Source organism: Saimiri boliviensis, chromosome 1 (assembly GCF_048565385.1).
Source record: "Saimiri boliviensis isolate mSaiBol1 chromosome 1, mSaiBol1.pri, whole genome shotgun sequence".
Lineage (NCBI taxonomy): Eukaryota > Metazoa > Chordata > Mammalia > Primates > Cebidae > Saimiri > Saimiri boliviensis.
In genome coordinates this window covers 270,754,833-270,782,261 of record NC_133449.1, presented here as the reverse complement: position 1 = coordinate 270,782,261, position 27,429 = coordinate 270,754,833, and the positions used below count along the sequence as shown (strand labels likewise).

Here is a 27,429-nt window from a genome sequence, read left to right as displayed (position 1 = left end):
GGCCTGAAATGAAAACTATCAGGCCTCTGTAACAAATCTGCACAATCTGCACTTGTACCCCAGAACTTAAAGCATCATAAATAAATTTTTTTTAAGTATTCATAATGAAAAAAAAGAAAAGAAAAGAAAACTATGAGGGTCACCAACAGTTTGCCCAAAAACCTCCTTGTTAATGTGGAGATTCCCTGGGGAAGAATAACACAGATCCCTTCACACCTCGGTATCCCAGGGATTTGTTATTCACTCTGCTGTGCTTAGATAGCCTGTGACTTGCTATTGAGCAATATGCTAAGGCAAGGGAAAGAAGATACGAAGGGGCAGGAGGCCCTAAAAATGGAAGCTGAAAACACTAGAGAAATACTTAACCTGGGGCGCACCAACTCATACCTGTTATCCCAGAGCTTTGGGAGGCTGAAGGAGGAAGACTACACGAGGCCAAGAGTTCAACACAGCCGAGGCAACATAGCGAGACCCTGTGTCTATGAGTAAAAAGAAATTAGACAGGCATGACGCTATGCACCTGTAGTCCCAGCTGCTCAGAAGGCTGAGGTGGGAGCATTGCTTGAGCCTGAGCAGCAGGACGAGACCCTGTCTGGAGAAAAAACAACATACACACACACACACACACACACGCACACACACACACACACACATGCACACACACACATGCACACACACACACATGCACACACACACATGCACACACAAACACACGCACACACACACATGCACATGCACGCACACACACACATGCACACACACACACACACAAACTCATTTTGAGTCATGTACTTGAGTCAAAAAAACTTTAAAAAACTTTTTAGCCTGCTTTATCATTTTACCAAGTATAAACTCAATACTTGGGAGATTACTATTATTGAATGCCTACACTTCAGCAGTGCCACAGAATGCTTAAATTCTTTTCAAATCATTTGTATGAATGGTTGAGAAAATGTCATGGAAAAGGTAGAATAAGCTTTGGTTTTACCATTTGATATTGCGAAGTACATGGTGACCTGGCAGATGCAAACTGGAACTCATATGCAATCTCTCTAAACTCAGTTTGCCACAGGTGCATATTTTTCTTTAAAGTTGTCTAGGAAAAGAGAGAAACCTATACATAAAATAATATAGTAATAACATTTAAAAGAGTCAAAAGAAAAAAATGAGAAGTTTTATCACGTAATGTATTTACCTATATCTCTAACTCTGCAGCTGGGTCCAGCTCCATGTATGAGTAAAAGAATAGCTACTTGGATACAACCTCCAACTTGCTATAATATCTTTCCACCTCCAGCTTCGGAACCTTCTGTGCCTCCTGTAGCTGTTCAGCTGTTCTCACAATCACATCATAAACTTAGGAGCCTGTTTACAGGACAGAAAAAGTGTTCTTCATTTGCAAGGAGACAGGTCAAGAAGAAATAGTCTTAACAACCATGAAAGTAAAGACAAGGGGAACAGGCCACCATTAGTTATTTTGAGGAAAGCAGAAATCTACCTGATGGTAATGTCTTAAAGAACTGTTAGAGAATGGGTTTTGTTTTTATGATGGTAGAATACAGTTAGTCCATGTTTGACTTATATCTGTCTGGTGATTAATAGGTACATACCAGTTTAAAACTCCTGAATCTTCTCCACCGGGTACACCAATTGGCAGGATCAAAGCCAGCGATGCTGATGTGGGAGAAAACGCTGAAATTGAGTACAGCATCACAGATGGTGAGGGGCTGGATATGTTTGATGTCATTACCGACCAGGAAACCCAGGAAGGGATTATAACTGTCAAAAAGGTAATGCCACTTCTTAAACATCATACAAAGTGAATGCATTTACTTTTCTCCAGTTCCCAAGTTACCAGGGGCAATTATATCTTACATAAACTTTCCTTTAGATTTTTTTTACTTATTATTTTCAGAAAAAAATGCTAATTCTGGCCAGGCGTGGTGGCTCCTGCCTGTAATCCTAGCACTTTTGGAGGCTGAGGTAGGAGAATCTCTTGAATCCTGGAGTTTGAGACTAACATGGCGAAACCTGTTTCTGTTAAAAATACAAAAATTAGCTGGGTGTGGTGGCGGGTGCTTGTAATCCTGGCTACTCTGGAAACTGAGGCAGGAGAATTGCTGAATCCTGGGTGGCAGAGGCTGCACTAAGCTGAGATCATGCCACTGCACTCCAGCCTAGGTGACAGAGACTCTGTCTCAAAAAAAAAGAAAGAAAAAAAAATGCCAATTCTAATGACACTGAGATCTCTTGGGTTGGCTTTCAGGGGTCTAAAATGATATGCATTCATGTTAATTCTATACATTCAATGAATTTTTATTAAGAAACTACTAAATAAGTAATATAAATAAATGATATTCATAAAAATACATAAAGTAGGCCAGACACAGTGGCTCATGCCTGTAATCCCAGCACTTTGGGAGGCCGAGGTGGGCAGATCACAAGGTTAAGCGATCGAGACCATCCTGGCCAACATAGTGAAACCCCGTCTCTACTAAAAAAATATAAAAATTAGCTGGGTGTGGTGGTGCATGTCTGTAGTCCCAGCTACTTGGAAGGCTGAGGCAGGAGAATTGCTTGAACCCGGGAGGCGGAGGTTGCAGTGAGCCGAGATCATGCAACTGCACTCCAGCCTGGCACCTGGCGACAGAGGAAGACTCTGTCTCAAAAAAAAAAAAATGCGTAAAGTAAATACTTTAAATGAGCAGTCAATAAACAAACAGCGCCAGACACTGCTCTGGTTGCTGGAGGTGCACTGGCACATACAACTGATGTTCTCTGCTCTCATGGAACCTCCAGTCTTGGCAGAAAGGGACAAGGAGGCAAGTAACCAAACAAACAAATGTATAACTACAAATTGTGACGCACGCTGTGAAGGAAAAGAGCACAGCAAGCAGCGATCAAGATGACTCGCCTCACAGAAAGAGGATATAGAAAGACCGCAAATTTAAATTAAATACCATAAACTTCCTGTGACTGCTTTAGCTACTTTTTGGGACACAACGATAAATCTTTTATGTTCTGATTTCTATTTTTTTCCAAAGCACTGATTCATTATTTTATCCCCCAAATTGCCTAGTACCACAGAGCAGTATACAAAAGTATGGCAAAAATTCAAAACCAATACATTGTATGCTTCAAGACTAAAAATAATATTGATTTTCGTTAAATTGTTATGATTTCACTTTTATCATGTATGGTGTAATATTTTCTCTCTCCTTTAGCACACTATTATCTTTTCTAACAAATATAAGCATTGGTGGATGTGAATAATGAGATATTTTTTCCTCCCAAGCTTTGGATTACGTGTCTTAATATCTGGAAACACAATAAAACATGTTTAAGTGACACTCAGACTAATGTTTTATACTATAATATAATTAGGAAGCCCATTAGGGTGCATTAACCTTTTTAATTTTCTTGGTGCCTTATCAGATTTGAACTGAAATTTTGCCTAGACGACTAAATCACATTCACTAACATCTTGATTAATTGTGTTTCTAGTGAGCCTTGTCATATTATCATCTAAAACTAAAAGTCAGCAATAAGCATTTGGGTTCACCATGTCTCCAAAACAAGCTGCTTTTCCTAAAGACCCTTGACAACAATGATCATTACTTTCTTTGGCAAATAATTAGCCCAATGACCTTATCAGGCTACCATTTGGAATATTTCATTACCTCATTCAAAAAAATAAAAATAAAAAACTTTATGTTGTCTGAATGATGGCAAAGGATTCACAATGCAAACCTGTGACTCTCAATTCTGACTGCACCATAGAATCACTAGGGAAAGTGTTTAATAATCTAGATTTTAATTGGTAATCCCAGATATGTTGGTTTAATGGTCCAGAGTGGGGCCAAGACATTGGCTAGTTTTAAATACTCAACAGTAATTAAAGCCAGATGTGAGAACATCCGACATGGAATAACCCACCACATATTTGCCAACTTGCCTCTGATGGCCCCCCTCCAGTGAAACATGAGGATTTTTTAAATGGGGACAGAGTGGCTTCTACCAGACTCCTGCTTCCAAGTGCCCTTCCTTCCTGGTACTATGCCTTGCACCTCAGTACCCACTTTTAATCAACAGTAGGCATGATTTCAACCCATACATTTTTCAGGACTATGTGGAATCTAAACTCCTTCACAGATTTTATAATCATTTCCTGCCTAACAGCCTAGATGTAAAAAAAAAAAAAAAAAAAAAAAAAAAAAAAAAAAATTACATCTTATCTTTTCTGCCTTCTTCCAATATCACACTAATGTGTTTCTCTAAGCAACATGATCACATTCATTTATCAGTGATTTACACCAAAAATGTTTTGTGTCTTGGCTTTCTGCGTCTTGGTTGCTTTAAATATGTCACTTCTTCCCCCACTCCCCCACCCCAAGCTCTTGGACTTTGAAAAGAAGAAAGTGTATACCCTTAAAGTGGAAGCCTCCAATCCTCATGTTGAGCCACGATTTCTCTACCTGGGGCCTTTCAAAGATTCAGCCACGGTTAGAATTGTGGTGGAGGATGTAGATGAGCCTCCCGTCTTCAGCAAACTGGCCTACATCCTACAAATAAGAGAAGATGCTCAGATAAACACCACAATAGGCTCTGTCGCAGCCCAAGATCCAGACGCTGTCAGGAATCCTGTCAAGTAAGCACACTTCTGCAACGTGTCTCTTTTATAAGCTTCGGTCAATTTATGTTTAAATAAATACCTGCACTTTAGAAAAGATGAATCCCTTTTTTTTCCAATTAGACACTTGTGTTCTCCTGAAAAACTATTCTAAAAGCACCTTTAACTCTCTTTGCTCACTGCATAAATATGATTTTGGCAGAGTACAGTAGTCCCCTGTTATCCCTGGGGGATTGGTTCCCCAGGCCCAACTCCGTATTAAAGTTCACGAATCCTGAAGTTCCTTATATGAAATGGCACAGATTTGTACATGACCAAAGTACATCTTCCCCTATGCTTTATTCATTTCTAGATTACTTAGAGTACCAATTCAATGAAAATACTATGTAAATAGTTATCATCTTGATGTTTTTATTTGTATTATTTTTGATTGTTTCCTTTTTGTTTTTCCCAAACATTTTTGATTTGTAGTTGGTTGAATCCACAGTTGCAGAACCTGTGGATACACAGGGCCAACTATGTAAACCTTAAAAAAAACACACATTTGGGAAAGACAGCAAGCTATAAGGAATTTACTGCTTAAGCAGAAATAGTATAAGGTGATGCAGCTGAATGCCCTGGGATTATTTTTCAAGATTTGAGATTTTTTTAAGTTTAAGATTTGTCAAAGAGTGGTGTAGAAAAAGTATGATTTTTAACAAACCAGGTGCTGGGCTTGAGAGTCTGTTTTTCAAGTGTAGAAAAATCTATCGTGTAACCCTAAGAGACAGAATTATCCTCTACTTGGATGCATTTTTCCTTTTGCAGATGTAGATAAAAATAAGAATCATTTCATGATCTATGCCTGTGAAATCCTAGGGAAATTAATAGAAAAGAATCCAAATTTATGCTATGTAAACTAGTTCTGTTTTCCCTGTGCTTTCCTTACGTCTTAGTTGTAAATCATCTTGCGAGAAGACCTATTGCTCTTTGGGACCACCGATGCTTCAGTATTCTAGAATCTTAACAGGAAAATGCTGGCGTCAACCAACCTCCAGCCTTCAGCCAGTAACTTAGTTGACTAAATGAGAAAAGTGCTAGCCGGGCACGGTGGCTTACTCATGTAATCCCAGCACTTTGGGAGGCTGAGGTGGGCAGATCACTTGAGGTCAGGAGTTCAAGAGGAAAAGCGCTGCACCAGAACAGCATTGTGTCAATTACTCCCCATAAACAAAGTCAGCAGACTGAAAAACTAGAGAAACTCTTGCCATGAGTTCACACATAGATTCTGGTCAGGGTGCCAGCCAAGTGCCAGGTACATTCTAGGCACTAGGGAATACATACATCCCTGATCCCATGAAGCTTACAGTCTAATTGGGGCAGACAGAAATAGACAAACAAAAAATACGTAATATATTAGGCAAAAGTAAATTTTAAACATGTCTATGGAATTTTATGCTAGACCAAAAACAAAAATTTAAGCAGGAAAATAAGGCAGAATAAGGAAATAAAGAGCATCTGGAGTACTATTTTAGATAATGGGGTCAGGTTTGGCATTCTTGGTAGGGAACTATTTAGTGAAGATTTGAATGAAATTAAAGGGTGAACCATATCCATACCTAGGGGAACAGCATCCCAAGAAGAGAGAAAAGCAAGGGTAAGGTCTGATACCAGAGCTTGCTCAACAGTTGAAAGAGTAGCGAGGAGGCCTCCACAGTGGGAAGAGAGTGAGCGAGGGAGGCGATGTCGGGTATGAGGCACCAGAGAGATGTGATAGCTGATGGTGAGTGTGGCAGGGACTGTAGGGCTTTGTAGTTCATAGTAAAGACTGGATTTTATTCTGATTGAGATAAGAAGACACTGGAAACCTTTGAGTAGAAGAGTTACCTAACCTAAAACTCCATTTTAAATGGATAACACTGGCTGCTGCATGAAGAAGCTTATTGAAGATAAAAGAACTTGGGACTTTAAGGCAGCCATCATTTTCTAACTTTTTCCCAGTTGAGCCCTTTGTTCAAATGAAACCTCATGACAAGCCCCACATCTCAAACACAAAAAAAGCCTGGCTTACTTTCAGGGAACAGTTTTAAATCACTGGGCAAATAAACTCTTATCATCCTACTGGAATATCTATATAACACTTTGAATTGGGCTATGGTCAACCCAGGGTAGCCACATGTGGGCTCCATGGATCAAGTGTTTCTCCACATACATTTAATATTATTAATAAGGAAAATGAATGATGGTTTTCACTAATATGGCACAAATAATGTAAGTACTTTCACAACTACTCTCTCACTTGGAGTTTGTTGTAACTATACAAGGAAAATAAATCTTAGCAAGTATCAAATTCAATTTGAAAGTGTTAATGCTGGAAGTTTACAAATATAAGCTTTGGTTATCTCCTTGGTAGACCAACATGTTTTTAATTAAAAGAGAGAATGTTCTGTGAATTCAGGCTATATTTTCATATCTATATTACTTTTTAGACCAAATACCATTTTACCCACGGCATTATTTTCTGTTTTGTGAAAGAAAGTAGTTAGCTTGTCAGATTATGTTGGCTGTCAGCTAATTTTTAAGTTTTTCGCTGCCAGCCTTTCCTTGGTACATATGGATTTGATACATAGATATAGATTTAAGACTAGAAATACATACATATATATATATATATATATATATATATATACACACACACACACACACACACACGTACATATGTATATGTATATAAATGATATTCCAGTGTCCTTTTATAGGATAAAATTCAATCTTATATTAGAAAAGTACATTCATACATAGTTTTTTATTATTCAAGACATAAATGTTGAACAACTAAGTGCTAGACAATATGTTGGGTGCAAAATTAACACTAAAGAATTCTTCCCCAGAGCACTGATTTATCATTACACAGGCACAAATCTTTAATTCTTTAATCACATAAAATTATTTTCTTCTAATAACTTCATCTCAAATTCCCTTTGGTTTCTGTGAAAGAATCTTATAATATGTCACTATAAATACAAATTATGAAAAATTTGTGCAAACACACCTTTTTTCCAGGAAGAACCACAAATCTTCCTGATTTGAGGATATATTAGAAAACAAATTATTTAATCACAGAATACAATGAAGTCCTAGAAAAAAAAAAAAGAGCTACCTAGCAGAAGGATCTGCTACAATCATGATGGGATTGATTATCTTGTTTCTTGTTAGTGATAGTTACAAGTAATGTGACTGGACAATAAATATCCTTGATATAAATTTAAACTACCTTGGAAAGAAAAAGCAACAAACAATCAAGGCTTTGTGTACATGCATTTTCCCTCAATGATGTGGACATTTTAGATTTTCTATTAATTTTTAAGTGTCCCAACAAAAGGAAAAAATATAATTTTGGTATTCTCTAAATAGTTACTTTCTCTTTCAAATTGAAAGCTGCCTTCAACTAAAAATTCTCACTCTTATCCTTTATGTCAAGGCTTGATAGGAAAATATGACTACTTGTAAAATTTAAAACTACAGCAGGAGGAAAAGACACAAAGAACAAAACAAGATTATTGCTGTATATAATTGTAACAGCTTATAGAAGCAGCACATCTTAAGCTTAGCATTTCCATGAGAAAAAAAAGTATGTAGATAATTATTAAATTTTTTACAGTCTATGAATATTGAGATTTCCTTTTTGTAATTATGTGCTATAAATATTTATCATTCTCAAATTTAAAATAAGAAGTGATCCAGTAAGCATAATACTGTTGCCTAAGTTCTTAATAAATTTTGATTCATGACACAAATGGCAAAACTGTAGCTGTTTTGTTTGTTTTAACCCTTTTGATAATAAAAACATAAGTTCATATACATTGAAACTGAAATTCAGATTCAACTTGGCATTACACCCATTGTGAACTTCATTAATTCTCTTTAAAATCAGGTTTAAATGTCCTATGAAAATTGAGTATCTATTTTATTTAGACACTCACTAGATGACAAAAATAAATTTTATGAAGTTAAAATATATTGTTCATTATAATTCTCTACTCATGTTTTAAACCAAAATAATATATTCAAGTAGAATCTTAGACGTGATATACTGTGGCAAATTAGTAACAAGGATTTATTTTTCTTAGCACACTCATAATAATTCCACATATGTCTGCCTAGTTAGATCATTTACTTACACTGAATTTCTACTGAGGCAATGTTTTTAAACCTCATAAAGTTTTAAAAGTCCAGCTGAAATGGGCAATTTTTTAATAGCCTTAACATATCAACTTTCTTCCATTTTCTCTGTAATATCCCACTCCCACCCTGCTCATAAACATAGTGTATTAGTTCATTTTTATACTGCTGTAAAGAACTACCTGAGACTGGGTAATTTATGAAAAGGTTTAATTGACTCCCATTTCCATAGGCTGTATAGGAAGCATGACCAAGAGGCCTCAGGAAACTTACAATCATAGGAGAAGGAGGAAAGGAAAAGGAAGGGGAAAATGCCACACACTTTTAAACCATTAGCTCTCATAATAACTCACTCACTATCACAAGAACAGCAAGGGGGAAGTCTGCTCCATGATTCAGTCATCTCTGACCAGGTCCCTTTTCCAACATATTGGGATTACAATTCGAAATCAGATTTGGGTGGGGACACAGGGCCAAACCATATCATTCTTCCCTTGGCCCCTCTCAAATCTCATGTCCTTTTCACATTTCAAAACCAACCATGTCTTCCCAACAGTCCCTCAAAGTCTTAACTCATCCCAGCATTAACGCAAAAGTCGAAGTCCAAAGTCTCATGCAAGACAAGGCAGGTCCTTTCAGCCTATGAGCCTGTAAAATAAAATACAAGTTAGTCACTTCCACACAGTGAGGGTACAGATATTGGGTAAATGTTTCCATTCCAAAAGGGAGATATTGGCCAAAGCGAAGGGGCTGCAGGCCCCATGCAAGTCTGAAATCCAGGTGGAGAGTCATTAAATCTTAAGGTTCCAAAATAATCTCCTTTGACTCCATGTCTCACCTTTAGGGCATGCTGATAGAAAGGATGGGCTCCTATGGCCTTGGACAGCTCCATTCCTGTGGTTCTGCAAGGTACAACCCCCGAGGCTGCTTTCATGGGCTGGCATTCAATGCCTGCAGCTTTCCCAGGCTCATGGTGCAAACTGTTGGTGGATGCACCATTCTGGGGTCTGAAAGAGAGTGGTCCTCTTCTCACAGCTCCACTAGGCAGTGCCCCAGTGGGGACTCTTTGTGGGGGCTCCAACTCCTCATTTTCCCTCCACACTGCTCCAGGAGATGTTCTCCCTGAGGTCTCCACCAATGCAGCAGACTTCTGCCTAGACATCCAGGCGTTTCCATACAACCTCTGAAATCTAGGTGGAGATTCTCAAACCTCAACTTCTTGCCTTCTGCACACCTTCAGGCCCAACATCATGTGGAAGCCACCAAGGCTTGGGGCTTATACCTTCTGAAGCCACATCCTGAGCTATACTTTGGTCCCTTTTAGCCACAGCTGGGGCTGGAGCAGCTGGAACACAGGATGCCATGTCCCAAGGCTGCACAGAGCAGCTGGGCCCTAGGCATTGCCCATGAAACCAAATTTTCCCTCCTATACCTTTGGGCCTGTGAGGGAAGGGACTGCCATCAAGGTCCCTAAAACACCCTGAAGACATTTTCCCCCTTGTCCTGGCTATTAACATTTGGCTCCTCTTTACTTATGGAAATTTCTGAAGCAGGCTTGAACTCCTCCCCAAAAAATGGATTTTTCTTTTCTACCACATGGTTAGGCTGCAAATTTTCCATACATTTATGCTCTGCTTCCATTTTAAATATAAGTTCCAGCTTCAGATTATCTCTTTGTTCACACATATGAGCATACAGTTTTAGCAACAGCCAGATCACTTCTTGAATCCTTTGCTGCTTACAAATTTCTTCTGCCAAATACCGTAAATCATCTCTCTCAAGTTCAAAGTTTCACAGATCTCTAGGGCAGGGGCAAAACACTGCCAGTCTCTTTGCTAAAGCAAAGCAAGGGTGACTTTTAATCCAGTTCCCAACAAGTTCCTCATCTCCATCTGAGACCTCCTCAGCCTGGACTTCATTGTCCATATTATTGTCAGCATTTTGGTCAAAACCTTTCAACAAGTCTCTAGGAAGTTCCAAACTTTCTCACATCTTTCTTTCTTCTTCTGAGCCCTACCAAACTCTTCCAACTTCTGCCCATTACCCAGTTGCAATGTCGCTTCCACATTTGTAGGTATCTTCATAGCAATGCCCCACTTTCCTGGTACCAATTTTTTGTATTAGTTCATTCTCACATTGCTATAAAGACCTATCTGAGACTGGGTAATTTATGAAGAAAAGAGATTTAATCAGCTCACAGTTTACAGGCCATACAGGAAGCATGGCTAGGAGGCCACAGAAAAATTTTTAATCATGGCAAAAGGTAAAGGGGAAGCACTACACTTTTAAACCATCAGATCTCATGAGAATTCACTCACTATCACAAGATCAGCAGGGGAGAAGTCTGCCCCCATGATACAGTCACCTCCCATGAGGCCCCTCCTATGACATACGGGGATTACAATTCAAGATTAGATTTGGGTGAGGACACAGAGCCAACCCATGTCACATAGCTATTCTAAAAACTAGTAATACATTTATAAGTAAGACAGCATTTCTCAAAATCCACTTGTCTTCCGCCAGTGTTAGGGTTGGAATGCTTGGTTTCCAAAATGCTGCTCTTGGGTTCCCTTGAATTTATTCAAACTCTCCTTTTTAAATATTTATCAAGTTCCTAGTCGGTTCCAGGCACCACTGTGTGTCTCTGGTCTCCCATTGATTTCAGTGATGTAAGTGATTCTGTCTTTAGTGTTTTTCTTCCTCCACTGGACATTCTTTTCTTAGATAGCTGAATGGAAATCTGGGATCAGTCCAACTGTTAATCTTGAGCTTCATACTAGATATCTCTTCCCGGACTTCACTCAAGCACCTCAGCCTAGTTATCAAAAATGGAGCCTACCTATCTTCCCGGAATCTTACTGTTCACTCCTCTTCTTTCTGTTTGTGGCAGCACCGCACAACCATTCTCCTCAATTAAACAGTGATTTTTGTTAACCATGATTTAGATTGTGGCACTCCCCTGCTTAAAACCCTCTGTAGCCAGGTGTGGTGGCTCAGGCCTGTTATCCCAAGACCTTGGGAGACCAAGGTAGGGGGATCACTTGAGCTCAGGAGTTCAAGACCAGCCTGGGCAAAATGGTGAAACCCTGTCTCTACCAAAAAAAATACAAAAATTAGCAGGGCATGGTGGCACGCACCTGTGGTCCCTGCTACTCGGGAGGCTAAGGTGGGAGAATCGCTTGAGCCTGGGAGGTCAAGCAGTGAGCCAAGATCATGCCACTGCACTCCAGACTGAGTGACAGAGTGAGAGAGTGAGACCCCCATCTCAAAACAAACAAACAAACGAAAACCCTTTGTTAGATTCTCATTGCATTTAGAATAAATCCCAATTCCGGCTGGGCATGGTGGCTCAAGCCCATAATCCCAGCACTTTGGGAGGCCGAGGCGGGTGGATCATGAGGTCAAGAGATCGAGACCATCCTGGTCAACAAGGTGAAACTCCATCTCTACTAAAAATACAAAAATTAGCTGGGCGTGGTGGCATGTGCCTGTAGTCCTAGCTATTCGGGAGGCTGAGGTAGGAGAATTGCTTGAACTCAGGAGGCGGAGGTTGTGGTGAGCCAAGATCACGCCATTGCACTCCAGCCTGGGCAACAAGAGCGAAACTCCATCTCAAAAAAAAAAAAAAAGAATAAATCCCAATTCCTCACCACAGCCTTCTTCTGCAGTCTAGATTCTGGCTGTCTCCCCAATCTCGTCTCCTATCTCCCTCTTCTGCCTTACTAACCTTGGCCACACTAGCCATCTTTTATTTATTTCAACAGAAGGTTTTTTAAATTAAATGGAGAGTAGAAAATAATCAACACTCCACATATGCATACAAACACACACACACACACACACGTATATTGAAGTCCTCAGGTTGTAAAAACTTGAGTTAAAAATGAAACAATTACTATATAAACTTGATTCAAATTTATACATAGTAGAAAAGAAATTTAATGGTGACGCTCAAAATCATGCAACTTGTCTAATGTAGTGAGTTTACTATTAAGACCTCCATTGTAAAGAGCTAATTTCTCAAAATATTTTACTTAATGTCAAGTTGTAGATATTCAAATATGCACTAGAGATAGAAAAACAATCCATGCCACAGATATTCTGGGACATGATGTGTCCCAGATGTTTTACGGTGTTCTATGATGTGGGAATAGGAAATAGAAGGAAAAGCCTTTCTTAATTCCACTCTGCATTTTCAGGTACTCTGTTGATCGACACACAGATATGGACAGAATATTCAACATTGATTCTGGAAATGGTTCCATTTTTACATCGAAACTTCTTGACCGAGAAACACTGCTATGGCACAACATTACAGTGATAGCAACAGAGATCAGTAAGTCCTACCTAATACCACTGCTGTCCCCATTGATAGAATGAGTGAGTGTCCCAGCAAGGCCTGGGGAGCATAGCTTATCACCATGTACTGACAATCTTACTTAACATATATATTGAGGGAAAGAGCCCTGGAGTGATTTCCAGCAATGCCTCTTCTAGACATACATTGGCTCATTCATAAATGGAGAGGCAACCATGGAAGTTCTGCAACCTGGAAACAATATAATGGGAATGTATCTCACAAATGAGACTGAATTGGTACTTGATGGATTTAATTCCAAAAAGCTTATAAATTAGAACATTACATAAACAGCTGCAGAAAAACAGACTCTCAATTAGACATTGCGTGGGGAGCAAAAGAGGAGAGGGGTCAGGTATATTGCAAAATGTGGGCATTGTTTAGAAAGTTTTTAGATATCAATTCTCTAGCTCACTGTAGAATTTCTATTTCAAAGTCTTTATAGAATTAAGAGATAAATTATCACTTTTCCATGGTATACTAAAGTGAGTAATATAAACTACAAAGTAATCAATAAAATGATTAGGATGAATTTTATGGTAGCCCCATGAAACTGAAGGCAAAGAACAATAGTGCCAAAAGAATGCTTCAAATAAAGTGATTACACACAATGAAAACTAATGTACATTGTAAATACAATGTGCAGACTCAAGAACATAAGTGGAAAATGATCTTTAAAATAGAAGTTTAAAAGTTTAAACATTTAAAAAATGTTTAAAAATAGGCTTCTAAATTATAGCTCACTTTTTAGCTTTTGTGTTTAATTTTAAAAGTTCTAAACATTTTTAGCTCACTTTGGGTATCTAGTGTGAAATATTCCATGTTGAACAGTTTACTGCAGTTGTATTTTCTGTCAGGATAGCTCATGAGATTTGAAGTGGCTAAAGGATATTTGTTAGAATAGTAACCAATATGGGCAAAATGAAGCGTTATTTTTAGATAGTGATAAGGACAGTGCGTTAGAAATAAGCTAGGAATTTGTTCTTTAGAATTTATGTCAAGATTTAGCTTGAAGTTTATGTTAATTTATGCTAAGGGATGAGTGTGGATACCAAAGACAGAGCATCTTTAAAGATTTTAAATTATAAAATTACTTTCCACTGAAAAGGACCATTAAGACCATGAAATTTGATTTTTTACCAAAGTAGTTTTTCAGAAGTATTTTAAGCTTTGTGACTAAAAATTTGTTTTTAAGATTTAATGTTTCTATGACACATTTAAAGTATTAGTGACTCAGATCTCTTAAAAGTTAATATTCAGCTGCTCTAACTTTTGAAGAACAGTGTGAGTAAAATTTTAGACACAAGTGATCTTAAAGAATCTTACTGTCTAATCTTCTTAACAACATTTGATATAACAGAAACCAAAGGCTTTCATAAAACCAGCTCCTGCTCACCTCAGGGCCTTTGCATATACTGATTCCTCTACCAGAAAAGCCAGAAATATTCACATGGCTTAAACCTTCTCTTCATTCACGTCTCTGGGCAAATAATGTCTCATCAGAGAAGCAGTCCTCTGTCATCATTCTAAGTAGCACCTCTATTTATCTCAATCATTTTTCCATGCTTAATTTCTCTATAGCATTTACCATCTGACACATTATATGCTGATGTGTTTATGGTTTGTCTATCCCCATTAGAATAGAGCTCCAGGAAACAGGATCTTTGTTATGTTTCCTACGTGCCCTAGCATCTCAATAGAGGCTGCTATATATTAGGTATTAGATGCTCACTAAGTACTTACCAAGTGAAAAAACAAATAGACATACTAGTGAAGTAAATTAAGAGACCTGAGTTGATAGATTCTAACTCTTAATTCTTACACCAGGAATCTGTCTTCCATACTGTGCTAGAAGATTATCACAGAAAGAAACCAAAATCCTTCATTTGTCCAGGTCTGTAAACATTGATTCCGCTCTATCATTAAATCCAGATGAACAGCCTGGGCTTTCAGCTGGGCTTGGAGTCAGACAGACCCAACTTCACTCTTTACTGTCTCTGGAAACACACATAAATTACTTAACTTCTCCATGCCTCAGTTTCCTCATCTACAAAATGGGGGCAGTAACTCTGTCTACCTCAGAAGTTTGTGAGAATTAAATAACATCATATAGCAAAGGGTTTAGCATGACATCTCCCTCTCACTCAGCACTCGAACTAAAACACTAAGATCGATCACTATTCTTTGGTCTTCTGCTGTTTCATTCATTTTCCCTCTGTCCCTCTGCTCCCCATCTGCCTGCTTCCTTGAAAATCTACCTCTAAAATGCCTTTCTTGGTTTTGTGTTACCTTAAGGTTTATTATGCAGTTGAACTATGTCAACACAAGTAGCTTTGTCCCCCGGTTAACTTCAACATGTGTATCCAACTTCAGATGTACCAAACAATCTAATTCTGCTTTTTGTGACCACGCTGGTACTTGATGATGCCTGGTAGTACAGCAGCTTGGGGAATCCGTGCATGAATGAGAATGAAGGAGCTGAGTGGATGTCGACAATCAATATGTAAATGCCTTTTTCTTTCTTTTTGGTATGTGACAGATAATCCAAAGCAAAGTAGCCGAGTACCTCTATATATTAAAGTTCTAGATGTCAATGACAACGCCCCAGAATTTGCAGAATTCTATGAAACTTTTGTCTGTGAAAAAGCAAAGGCAGATCAGGTGAGTTTCATTAAAAAGTACATTCAAGTTGAAAGATTAATTTAGATCTTCTAATCATTCAGATGATTCACAGGGCTGAAGGAGAGTTGTGAATTATCTATGAAGTGAATGCTACGGAAATTAATGCTATAAATAAGAACCAGGACTTACATATGAGAACTAACAGTTTTGAAGAACTGGAAGTTCATCAAAGACTGATGCTGATTCCAAACCAATCTCAAGTTTTCATTAAAATAGATTAGTCACAGCTTTATTGGAAAAATCTGTATTGGTGAACAGATCATTTAATTACCATATGTACTTGAAGTAATAACTAGAAATACTTTATAATGGCCTATAATTCATAATTGCACTTATTTACTTTGACCATCTGTATAAGTAATACAAATTCATGAATGTTTTACCGTTTTACACATTTGTCCCCACATGAAATAGGTCTTTGCTGCCAGTGACATAAAAATCATGTTTCAGTTTATTAAAATCCAAGTACACTGTTAAAGTACACGTGCAAGTAGGAAGCCGGTTGCCAAGTTCTATACACTCATTTCCTTTTTTGTTTTTTGCAAGTTGATAGCTTATGTAATGCTAAGAGTGCCTTTCTAAACAGACTGTCCAAAGAGCACTTCGACTCTGTGAAGTTTCAGTGTTGTTAAAAGACTGTTGGGAAATTTTATAGCTTGGCATCACTCAAGGCCAGATGTTTCTCAATCATGGTGATTTCCTCCCTGGGGATATTTTCAGTATCTTGAGAGAGTTTGATTGTCACACTAGACGGTGCTAGTGGTATCTGGTGGGTAGAGGCCAGAGTTGCTGCTGAACACCCTGGACATCCATCCCCACCACAGAGTCGTCCCTTGCCTTTTGGTTTTCTAGCCCATAATAAAACATATTCACTGCACATGACTTAGAGGCTATCATTTCGGTAATTAAAATTTCAAATCATTTTGTCAAGCAATTTATTACAAAATTGTAAGAAGCACTTTTGAGTTATCAAAACTTTACGGCGGCATTCTGGTTTTTCTCTTAGTTGATTCAGACCCTACGTGCTGTTGACAAGGATGACCCTTATAGTGGACACCACTTTTCATTTTCTTTGGCCCCTGAAGCAGCCAGTGGCTCAAACTTTACCATTCAAGACAACAAAGGTAAATGAGTTCAAGTTACCTTCTCTAGCTCCATCTATATCCATACCTGTATCTGTATGCATATGTATATCTGTATCTCTATCTTTTCCCATCACAGTTGATTCAATACATGACACTGTATCCACATACATTCACCACTTTGCTTTCCATTCCAGACAACACGGCGGGAATCTTAACTCGGAAAAATGGCTATAATAGACACGAGATGAGCACCTATCTCTTGCCTGTAGTCATTTCAGACAACGACTACCCAGTTCAAAGCAGCACTGGGACAGTGACTGTCCGGGTCTGTGCATGTGACCACCATGGGAACATGCAGTCCTGCCATGCGGAGGCGCTCATCCACCCCACGGGACTGAGCACGGGGGCTCTGGTTGCCATCCTTCTGTGCATCGTGATCCTACTAGGTAAACTGGTTCTCCCTGCCTCCTATCTCCCCATGGTGAGGGGCTCACACTGTTACTGTGACACTCTAGATTTATCTGCCTCCCCCATTAAGGCATACAGCCTGATCTAGGTGAGTAGAGTTACATGCTGAGAATCTGTGCTGTACGATGTGAACACATTTTTTGCTTGACAATGGCTTTGGAGAATGAACAGACGTGAAAGTTGCTCGTGTCTTTGCTTGCCCAGGAATCATTCCACGGAAAGAATCTCTTGTCTATCAGACTGGGAATGAATCTTGGGGGATTTCAGGGCAACATCAATGTGCTCTTTTCATTTCATTTGTCATGTAATTTTTTTTACTTGGAAAACGTTGTTAAGTGTCTGGCATGGAGTGTATGATGAGGGCCCTTTCTATAAAGGTAAAGGTTAAAGTTCTATGGGAAAGTGGGAAGAGGAACGTGATGACTTTTCTCTCATCCTGGAAAAATAAAAGCTATGAAAAATTTTTAACCCAGCAAACCAATATTGATCTACCATTTATATGATTACCTTCTTAGCATTTCTCTGATTGCCACATACATAAGGTCTATTTCTCACATAAACATAAACAGCCTCTGTGATTGAGGAGATAAGTATGGGGCTCCAAAAGAAATGAATGTAATAAAAATGAAAATCAGGGTCTAACAAGGATTCAAATGAAATTTTTACCCTTAACCAACTAATTAAGCCTACAAGTTGAGCTCAGATTTCTCAACAGGCCCTTGACTGTTTTGCGAACTAAGTAATCAAATATTTGTTAATGCAGCCTTTCCAAAAATAAAAGCAGGATTTGTAAAGCTTGCCTATAGAATGAAAAGAAAAATAAGAAGTTAAGAGTCAACCTGAATTATACAGGGGGAAAAACTCTTCTTTAAACAATGAAGACAGAGTGACTTTGAGAAGAGTAAAAGAGAAGCTGCATTTCGCCAAGAACAGAATGCCTAGGGATTCCTGCTCGAGAGCTCCTTCACTTTCCACACCGGCCCGGCTGACTCTAACGGAAGCCTTGAGACTCAGCTACAGAACTGTGATTCTCTTTGTCAATTAAGATTTGGGGAAAGTATTTTAAGATATGAGCGTAAATAAAAGCTGACAGTGTGCAAAGACAAATGAGTGTTTCCAATGGTGTGAGTCTGTGAACATTGTTTTGGAAGAGAAAGATACGAAATTTCTTTTTGATGAAAAGGGTTATTTTTTAGAAACCTTGGATTGGTAGGGCTGAACCCATGGTCTCTTTTAGTCGTCTATGGAAGGAGAGATAACTCACATCTGACAGAGGTGATTCTTCCTTTCTCTCATCATCTACCCATTTTCTCTTCCCCCTTTTCTTCCTTCTAGTCAACTCACTGAATCTTCCCCCGCTCATTTTCTTCCTCCAATGAATTAACTGTCTCCTCCTGACTTCTAATTGGCCTCGGTAACTCCTACATCTTGTTTAATCGCTTCAGAATTCTATACCTAATAAAAACGAAGGAGAACAATGGGATTTAGCCTTTACTAGGTACACACCATAGGTCAGATGCTGTGCGAGATACTTTACAATGGTTTTTCTCACCTAATCCTCAGCACCATTTGGTGCATATTTAACTGTACCTTAAATATGAAAACTGCGGCTCCAAGATATGAAGTAATGTAGCCACATCATGTGGTAGAATTAAAGTACACATGGTAGAACTAAAGTTTCCAACCCAAGTTTTCTTCCCCAGGCTTGGTGCCTGAAGACTGCACTCTGCTCTCTTTTCAAACTTAGGAAATGCAGGGCAATTTCCAGGCTGAAAGACGGCCCAAACTTAAAATGTAGCAATTGAAGAAAGTGGAGGAAAATGAAAGACAGTCACATTGATATAGGAAGAAATCTGGAGTCAAGAAAGTAGATCATATGGTAATGGATATTTTACAAAAATAACGCAACAGTGAAAACAACTAGACAATCACTACATCTCATGTCTTATGGTGCCTTAGAGTTTGCAAAACTTTCACATTTATTAACTGATTCCTCACAGTAAGACTGGGTACTGCACTATTGCTTTTCTTTTACAAATAAGAAAATTGGCTTAGAACAGTCAAATCATTTAATTTAATCCGGATCTCTTGACCCTCTAGTGTTATGATGAAAGTCTGAATACAAATTTGCCCAATTGTCCCTCTATCCCCCCCCAAAAAAATTTACTGCTACCCTCTGGTTGTAAAAGGTTGAGAGAAAGAGGGAGGCTCAGTTCCTGCTGAGGGCACCTCATCAGGGTATCACTTTCTAAGAATGCCCCATGTGCTTACCAATCACATTTTAACATTTTTAAAAGTTCGCTTTGAGAGCTCTCCTTCTAGACAGTGATACTCCCAAGAAATTCTCTTCAGATGTGCACTGGGCTAATAAGAAAAGATATAGGCCATTTTCGCTGTAGAAGAATTAGGCTGAATAAATGCCTCTGATTTCTTGAATGTGCCCCCTCCCTTCTAGACAATTGTACTTCCAGATGTGCCTAGGACTAAAATAAAAGGTATAGATACCTTAAGCCAGGGGAAGAATTAGGAGGTGATGATAAAAGCCTGCCTCTTGCCTCACATGACTGAATGAGCCCATGTACATAAGCACTTAATTCTTGGAGAGACAGTTGGCTTTATTCTATTCTCTAATCCCAATGGCTGTCCTTACTTACAACCCTCTGTTTTGCAAATCCATGTCATTCTTCACACTGGCAACCAGTATGAAAGGCAGATCATGAGCATCCTTCTGCCCAAAGCCCTGCAGTTCTCTTCATTTCTCTGTTCAAATTATGCAACTTCCCTTCAATAACATATACAAAACTGTGCTGGCTGGGCGTGGTGGCTCACACCTGTAATCCCAGCACTTTGGGAGGCTGAGGCAGGTGGATCACTTGAGGTCATGACATCGAGACTAGCCTGGTCCAACATAATGAAACCCTGTCTCTACTAAAAATACAAAAATTAGCCAGGTGTGGTGGTGAGTGCCTATAATCCCAGCTACTTGGGAGGCAGAGGCAGGAGAATTGCTTGAACCTGGGAGGCGGAGGTTGCAGTGATCTGAGATCATACCACTGCACTCCAGCCTGGGCGACAAAGCGAGATGCCATCTTAAAAACAAAAAACGAAACAAACAAAAAAACTGCTGTATGATCATATGGGCTCCTCAAACATATACAGTAGCACTTTTTCTCCACCATGTTCTGTTCTGCTCTTTCTTGTTCATATTGCACTTACCACCTTCTAACAATATCCTTATTTATGACACACATTGTTTATTTTGTCACCATCCAACTGCTCCCACCCCACCCACCCCCTCACTCAGTGCCTAGAACCATATCTGGTACAGGGTAGGCACTACATAAATATTTATCAAATGAATGAATGAATAAATACCCTGAATGGATGTGACACATTAGGCATCAGGATACTTTCTGGCAACAAAAGAGAGTGTGTACAATTACAAAACCACATACTTGAAAGTGGCAAAGTTGTATTTCCTTTGGAAACAGACTATACTCCAAACATGCTTCAGAGCCTGGCAATTATGAGTGCAGGCTTTTTAGTGTGACCAACCTGGATTTGAATTGCATGTACATGTAACATCTTTAAACTTCAATTTCCTATTCTGTAAAATGGGGTTTTAATGAGGGTATCTACTTTCTAGGACTATTGTGATAATTAAATGAGATTCAGTATGTTACGCACTTAGCACAGTGCTTAGCACATAGAAAGCTCTCAATAGGTAACCAATTATTATTAATACTAATGAAATTTTAATATATAGATATATGGGTGTGCCTGCATCTATTATTATATAGGTAGTTATGTATACTCACTAAAGAGGCATTATTCCATAATTCTTATTGCAGTAATTCAGTTTTCAGGGCTCATAAAGATTGGGCCTTGTCATGGATGACATAGTAAAGAGACATTGCTGCAAGTTCCTGTAATAAACTCCTCTGCACAAACCCAGTTGAACAATGCACTTTGTGGCCTAGATGGTTGTTTTCTCTCTAAGCTTTTACTATGCTTGTATTTTTTTCACCTATATGTCCATTTGTAGATAAATGTGTCTCTCTGCAGGTAGCCAGCTGCGCTCCACCCAGCCAGCTGCGGAGAAAGATCAGGAGCTATTGAAACACAATTCTTGCTTTGCCTCTACTTTGAGTTAGAAGGGAAAAATCATAAGAATGAACATTCTTAGTAACAAACTTACAGAACATGAACCTTGGAAAAATATTTTTTTTAATCTCACATTATTTCCTTTAGCTCAAACAGAAATAATGTGGTATGTGGATTCTTACCTGCCCACTTCAAGTAAGCCAATCTTGAAATCCAAAACGGCTTTCTGAATTATATCCCTGTCTCCAAATATTCTCTGGAATAATATCACTCTATATGTAGGAAAGGTATGCAAATATTCATGTCTACCTTGGGTTTTAAACTAATTTTACACTTTTCTCAGGAAAAAACAAAGAACGACAACAGAAAAGGCATAGCGCAAAAGTTATTTTAGATGCGGAGTTATGCAGTCCCTTCGACACATCCCTAAAGGTGCCAATCTTGTTGTTATAACCAGTTTCAGAGCATTCCAGGTGCTCAGCATAATTTGCACCCTGACTGCAGTACATTTCACTGAGGCTGAGCTTCTTTTTTTATTATCTTATTTTTTTCTCACCTTGAAACTAGTTTGCCATTTCAAAGCAAAAAGGAACTCCTGACAAAACATGACGGTGTTTTTATCCTCTACTTAAATTGTAACCTTCTTTCAAATATTTAGTCCATTTTGTGGGTCCCGGTTTGATCATGAATGGAGGCAAGCGCATCCTTAAAGACGTAAAAGTGGAGTCTGCGCTTTCTAGAGAACTTTCAAAAACTTCACGTTTGAGCACGGTGTTTCTTCCCGACATTAACTGGGCAGCAAATTAACTTCTCCTTCCCTTTCTGTTTTGTCTTCCGCTTCCAGTGACAGTGGTGCTGTTCGCAGCGCTGAGGCGGCAGCGAAAAAAGGAGCCTTTGATCATTTCCAAAGAGGACATCAGAGACAACATCGTCAGTTACAACGACGAGGGCGGCGGCGAGGAGGACACCCAGGCTTTTGATATCGGCACCCTGAGGAACCCTGAAGCCATAGAGGACAACAAATCACGAAGGGACATCGTGCCCGAAGCCCTTTTTCTACCCCGGCGGACTCCAACAGCTCGAGACAACACCGATGTCAGAGATTTCATTAACCAAAGGTTAAAGGAAAACGACTCGGACCCCACCGCCCCGCCGTACGACTCGCTGGCCACCTACGCGTACGAGGGCGCGGGCTCCGTGGCGGGCTCCCTGAGCTCGCTGGAGTCGGTGACCACGGACGCAGACCAGGACTATGATTACCTTAGCGACTGGGGCCCTCGGTTCAAAAAGCTCGCAGATATGTACGGAGGAGTGGACAGTGACAAAGACGCCTAATCTGTTGCCTTTTTCCTTTTCCAACACGGCGCTGAAATACGTGAAGTTGGCCATTTCTTCCTATTTATCCACGACTCCGTGAAGGGTTCTCTGTTCCACCCGTTTTCAAAGCCAGTGGCTGCCGTCTGTGTGGATCCAATGGTAGAGACTTTTTTCTAGTACACTTTTATGAGCTTCCAAGGGGCAAATTTTTATTTTTTAGTGCATCCAGTTAACCAAGTCATCCCAACAGGCACGGGCCCGGGGGGAGGACAGGGAACAACGTTTCCGTTTGTTCTCAGGGCAACGTGCTCACTTCCGCGGGCCTGGTGATTCCCTACACGCCGTGTCAGGCCTGCCTCCTGCCCCAACTACACATTTCACAGGCTAATGGGATAAGCGACTGTGCTTTAAAGATAAAAATATCATAGTGAAAGAAATGAGGGCATATCGGCTCACAAGGAGATAAACTACATGGGGGGGTTTATTTCTGTCGCAAAGAATTTAAAATAACACTTGCCCATCCTATTTGTTCTTCAAGAACTTTCTCTGGCATCAACTACTATCCAAAACCTCAAATCCACCCATATGTTAAAATTCTCATTACCCTTAAGGAATAGAAGCAAATTAAACAGTAACATCCAAAAGCAACCACAAACTTAGTATGACATCATTCCTTCCACTAACTCATAATTGGTTATATCCTACACTAGACACGCGAAAGTTTGCCTTTGTACCGTATAAAGGGGGAGGGGAAATAGCTAATCACGTTAACAAAGGAAATATATTTTAGCATACGTTGAAAGTTTTGGCCACCACATGTTATCACGGGTCCCTTGAAATTCTTTCAACTATCAGTAGGCAAATGTCAAAATTGTTTTAAAATTCTTGAAAAAATTTTCCTGAGATAAATCTTAACTCCTTGTCTATAGTTGTCAGTATTATTCTACTATACCATATATGAAAGTAGCAGTGTGAAGTACAATAATTCATATTCTTCATATCCTTCTTACACAACTAAGTTGAATTAGTAAAGTTAGATTAAATAAAACTTAAATCTCACTCTAGGAGTTCACTGGAGAGGTTAGAGCTACACTTGAACCTAATACCCTGCCCTTGACATCTGGAAATGTCTACCTATTTATATAACGTGATACATTTGGATAAATAACGTTGAGATTATGATGAAAATCTACATATTCCATGTTTGGAAGACCCTTACAAAGGGAAAATTGGATTCCTTTAAACAAAAGTGTAATTAAAATGATAGTTGATTTTCAAAAGCATTCATTTTTTTTTTTCATGGTTTTTAACTTTGCTTTCATGATCACCCTGCCATCCTTGATTTTGAGCTAATGATAAAGTAATGGTCTCAAACTATGACAGAAAGTAATGCAAAATCCATCCCATCTCTTATTTCTCTAATTGTGCAATTAGCCTCATAGCCAGTTATTATCCAGAGGACTCAACTGAACTGAACTAATCCTTCTGGCAGATTCAAATCATTTCTTTCACATGGCTGTTCGAATGACTTTTGTCATTAGAATCTTACCTTATGTAGTCATCAGAAAGTTCCAACGTACTGTAATGAAAACAAACATCCTTTTTGAAAACCTAAAAGACAGGTTCTGTATATATATAGACTTAAGAATATGCTGAGTTCACTTATTAGTCTTAAGGATTTATTTTCAATTAATATTAATTTTCTATGAATAATTTTAGTGTCATTTCCATTTGGGGATATTGTCATATCAGTACATATTTTCTGTTTGGAAACATGCTGTTGTTTAGTTATGTTTTAAATAGGTGTATTACCCAAGAAGTCAAGATGGAAACTTTAATAGAAGAGAAGTGTAGTATTTTGGGTTACCTGATTCAAGTGAAAATTTTTTACAATCATATTATTCCTGTGTCTTCTGAATGGTTTCCAATTTTATAATAGACTGCCCTATATATTAACAAGTATTTTATGCTTGAAGTATTTCTTGCTTTCAGGGTTTTCTTTTCTCTAGTTCTTCAAACACACACACACACACACACACACACACACACACGCATAGAGGAATGCAAACAAAAGGCTATATGAAGTCTTCAATGAATTGATATGTATCATAGTCACAGGTAAGTGTTGAAAAAAGCTTAGTAAGGTTAATTAATAAGAACTAGTTATTCATAGCAATAGAACAGCACCTTAATCACACAATTTACTGTCAAATTAAAGAGGTCTCTATTCTTATGTTTTATGTCATGTAACAAATTGAATCAAGAAAGATAGTCTTGTAAAAAGAAAGCTATCATCTGAAGTTGAGGATTGACACTAGCAATTTTCAGTGTTTAAGGGAAAGATCTGCATTCTCCTAATAAGTGAAAGTAAGTTCTATGGTGGAATGTCTGAGATGTAATTGGCAAGGGCCTTTATTCCTGCCCAAAGGTGATACAGCATACCAAGGACAGGTTAACGTGACTACTTATGGAAATAACACTAATCTCTTATCACAAAAGCTCAGGATGAAGTAACTTTATAGGAAACTGGATAATCTGAGACTGGGGCTGAATATTTAGTACCAGGGTACTGTAAGTATCAAGTTGGAGTGGCATGTTCCTATAATTCAGACTCTTTGACATCGTGGAACCAATAGGAGCCCTAGTTCCATCACTCTCCAGCTTCCTGTCACTTCCTTATCTCCCCAACTATCAGGTCAAACGTCATTGCATGTACGGGTTTGGTTTGGTTTGGTTTTGAATTGCTAGGTCCCAGGCAACATGAAAGATTACGGGAGAAAAAAATAATTTTCAGCTCAGTTCTTTTATTGTCTGTGTCCTAATTTTAGATGTTGGTGATAGGAAAGATGGAAGGAGAGTGGGAAGAAGTAAAATTTTAATATTCATTTCGATCACTGAGAAACTAAAATTTATGAAACATAACCAGATTGCCTTTGTGGGTTGTTTCAAGGACATTGAGATCTTTCTGATGATATGTTTTTGCCCTCTATTCAAATAGAAGAGTTCCTCTAAACTACTAAGATGTTCCCCAGAATACGATGAATTTTAAAAAACATTAAGCCGTTGTTTGAAGCCCCTTCACTTCCTGGCCACTTTCTGCTGAAAGGTCTAAAAAACACTTTTGCCCAAATAAGTAAATAAATCAAATGGGAAAGAAGCAAAGATGATTCCATAGAACCACAAGAGAGGAAATCTGGGTGCAGTAAATAAATAGATGATCCTTCCAGAACTTTCCCGTCTTTACAGTTTGGGTACATAAAGGGATGTTCAGCAACGAAATTACTCCCTTTTCAGATAGAAAAAAAACCTGCCCATTTAATTTTAACTCAGTATTTTTTTTAAAAATGTGTGGTTTAGTTTTTATTTTCAGTTCCCAAAAAGTTGGGCAAAAAGTTCTTAAAAATGGAATCTGTATCTTAGAAGCATCCAAATTTTATGAATCCAAGTTAACTTTAGAATGTTTCCATTACTTTCACTTTTACATACATAAATTTTCAATGTCCTGTTCAGCTGAGCAATATCTCACATCAAATGCTTTGCCTGGAAATAGATATTCCATCAGGGATAATGGTGTGTAAACTATGAATTGGACAATTCTGTATACTCAAGCACCATTAAAATCATGTAGTTGAAAAGAAAGATCAAAGTTGATTTCTGGGTGCAAACTAAATATTTAAACCAGATACTCATTCTTATCAGCCAAATTCATTTTCACCAGGAGCAGACCACCAAATAAATTATTTTATTCTAATCACTAGTTTTGAAGCAGTGTAATTACTCTGGAAGAAGACTCTAAAAAGTCATGATTCTTCACTATTTTGAAATGTATTCTCTAACAAGGATCATTTTAGTGTAATCTTAATTCTTATGTTTTATCAAGATGAAATCTTTTTTGAATTGTGACATTATAGAAGGGGACTCAAAATCCAAGCAGTCTGTGTTTAAATTAACACTACAACCTTCCTTATCAGATTATAAGTGCAGAAAAACTAACATTTGGCATGTGAATCTTCAGGAAAATGAGCTGTTTCCTAAGCTCAAACAAGCAGCATCCTTTTCCAGAGAATATAGAATTATACTGTGGTCTCCTTAAATGGTCAGTAGCTCTTATGGTCACAGCATTTTTAATCTCCCTATGGCATCTTTATGGAATAATTTTCTAAAGGGATAATTCTCTACTAAAAATATCAGACCCCAACCATATTTAATGTGGAGAGCAATACCCTCTTAGAAAATACATTGACTCATACACTTGTTAAAAGTTAATAAAGAAATAGCTCATTTTTAAAGCCAGAAGTTTATGGTCTCTGCATCATCAATTTAATTTAAGCATTGCTGAGACAATCTTTAATCTACTCCCCATTTTGTAATACCTTATTTATGGTGCATTTTCATCTTTATTTGGAGGAAACGTTAGCCCAGCAGAGCCAGCAGATTAAAGTGTTGAAAAGAGGTCAAAAGGAAACAAAGGCTCTTACCCACTGTATTTCAGACAGGACTGAAGCACTTAGCTGAGGAGCCGCTGGGTTATTAGACTAATTTCAAAAGAGCTTTACAAGTTGCTTAATTCCTGTTTTTTTTTTTTTTTTTAAACCCATGAACCACAAACTCAAATTTCTCCTCAA

The 27,429-nt window shown here is 38.5% G+C and overlaps 1 protein-coding gene across 2 annotated transcripts in view; it reads left to right on the top strand.

Annotated features, from left to right (window-relative positions):
* The window catches only part of CDH6 (cadherin 6), a 151,498-nt gene extending 124,820 nt beyond the window's left edge, over positions 1-26,678 (top strand). For both annotated transcript variants that reach the window (XM_003936203.4, XM_074386910.1), the window contains exons 6-12: positions 1,603-1,790; positions 4,395-4,648; positions 12,991-13,127; positions 15,688-15,809; positions 16,837-16,954; positions 17,110-17,361; positions 22,332-26,678. In XM_003936203.4, the coding sequence (XP_003936252.3) occupies positions 1,603-1,790; positions 4,395-4,648; positions 12,991-13,127; positions 15,688-15,809; positions 16,837-16,954; positions 17,110-17,361; positions 22,332-22,822 (1,562 nt within the window). In that variant the 3' untranslated portion in view covers positions 22,823-26,678. The remainder of the gene's footprint in view (positions 1-1,602; positions 1,791-4,394; positions 4,649-12,990; positions 13,128-15,687; positions 15,810-16,836; positions 16,955-17,109; positions 17,362-22,331) is intronic.
* Positions 26,679-27,429: the final 751 nt, after the last annotated feature.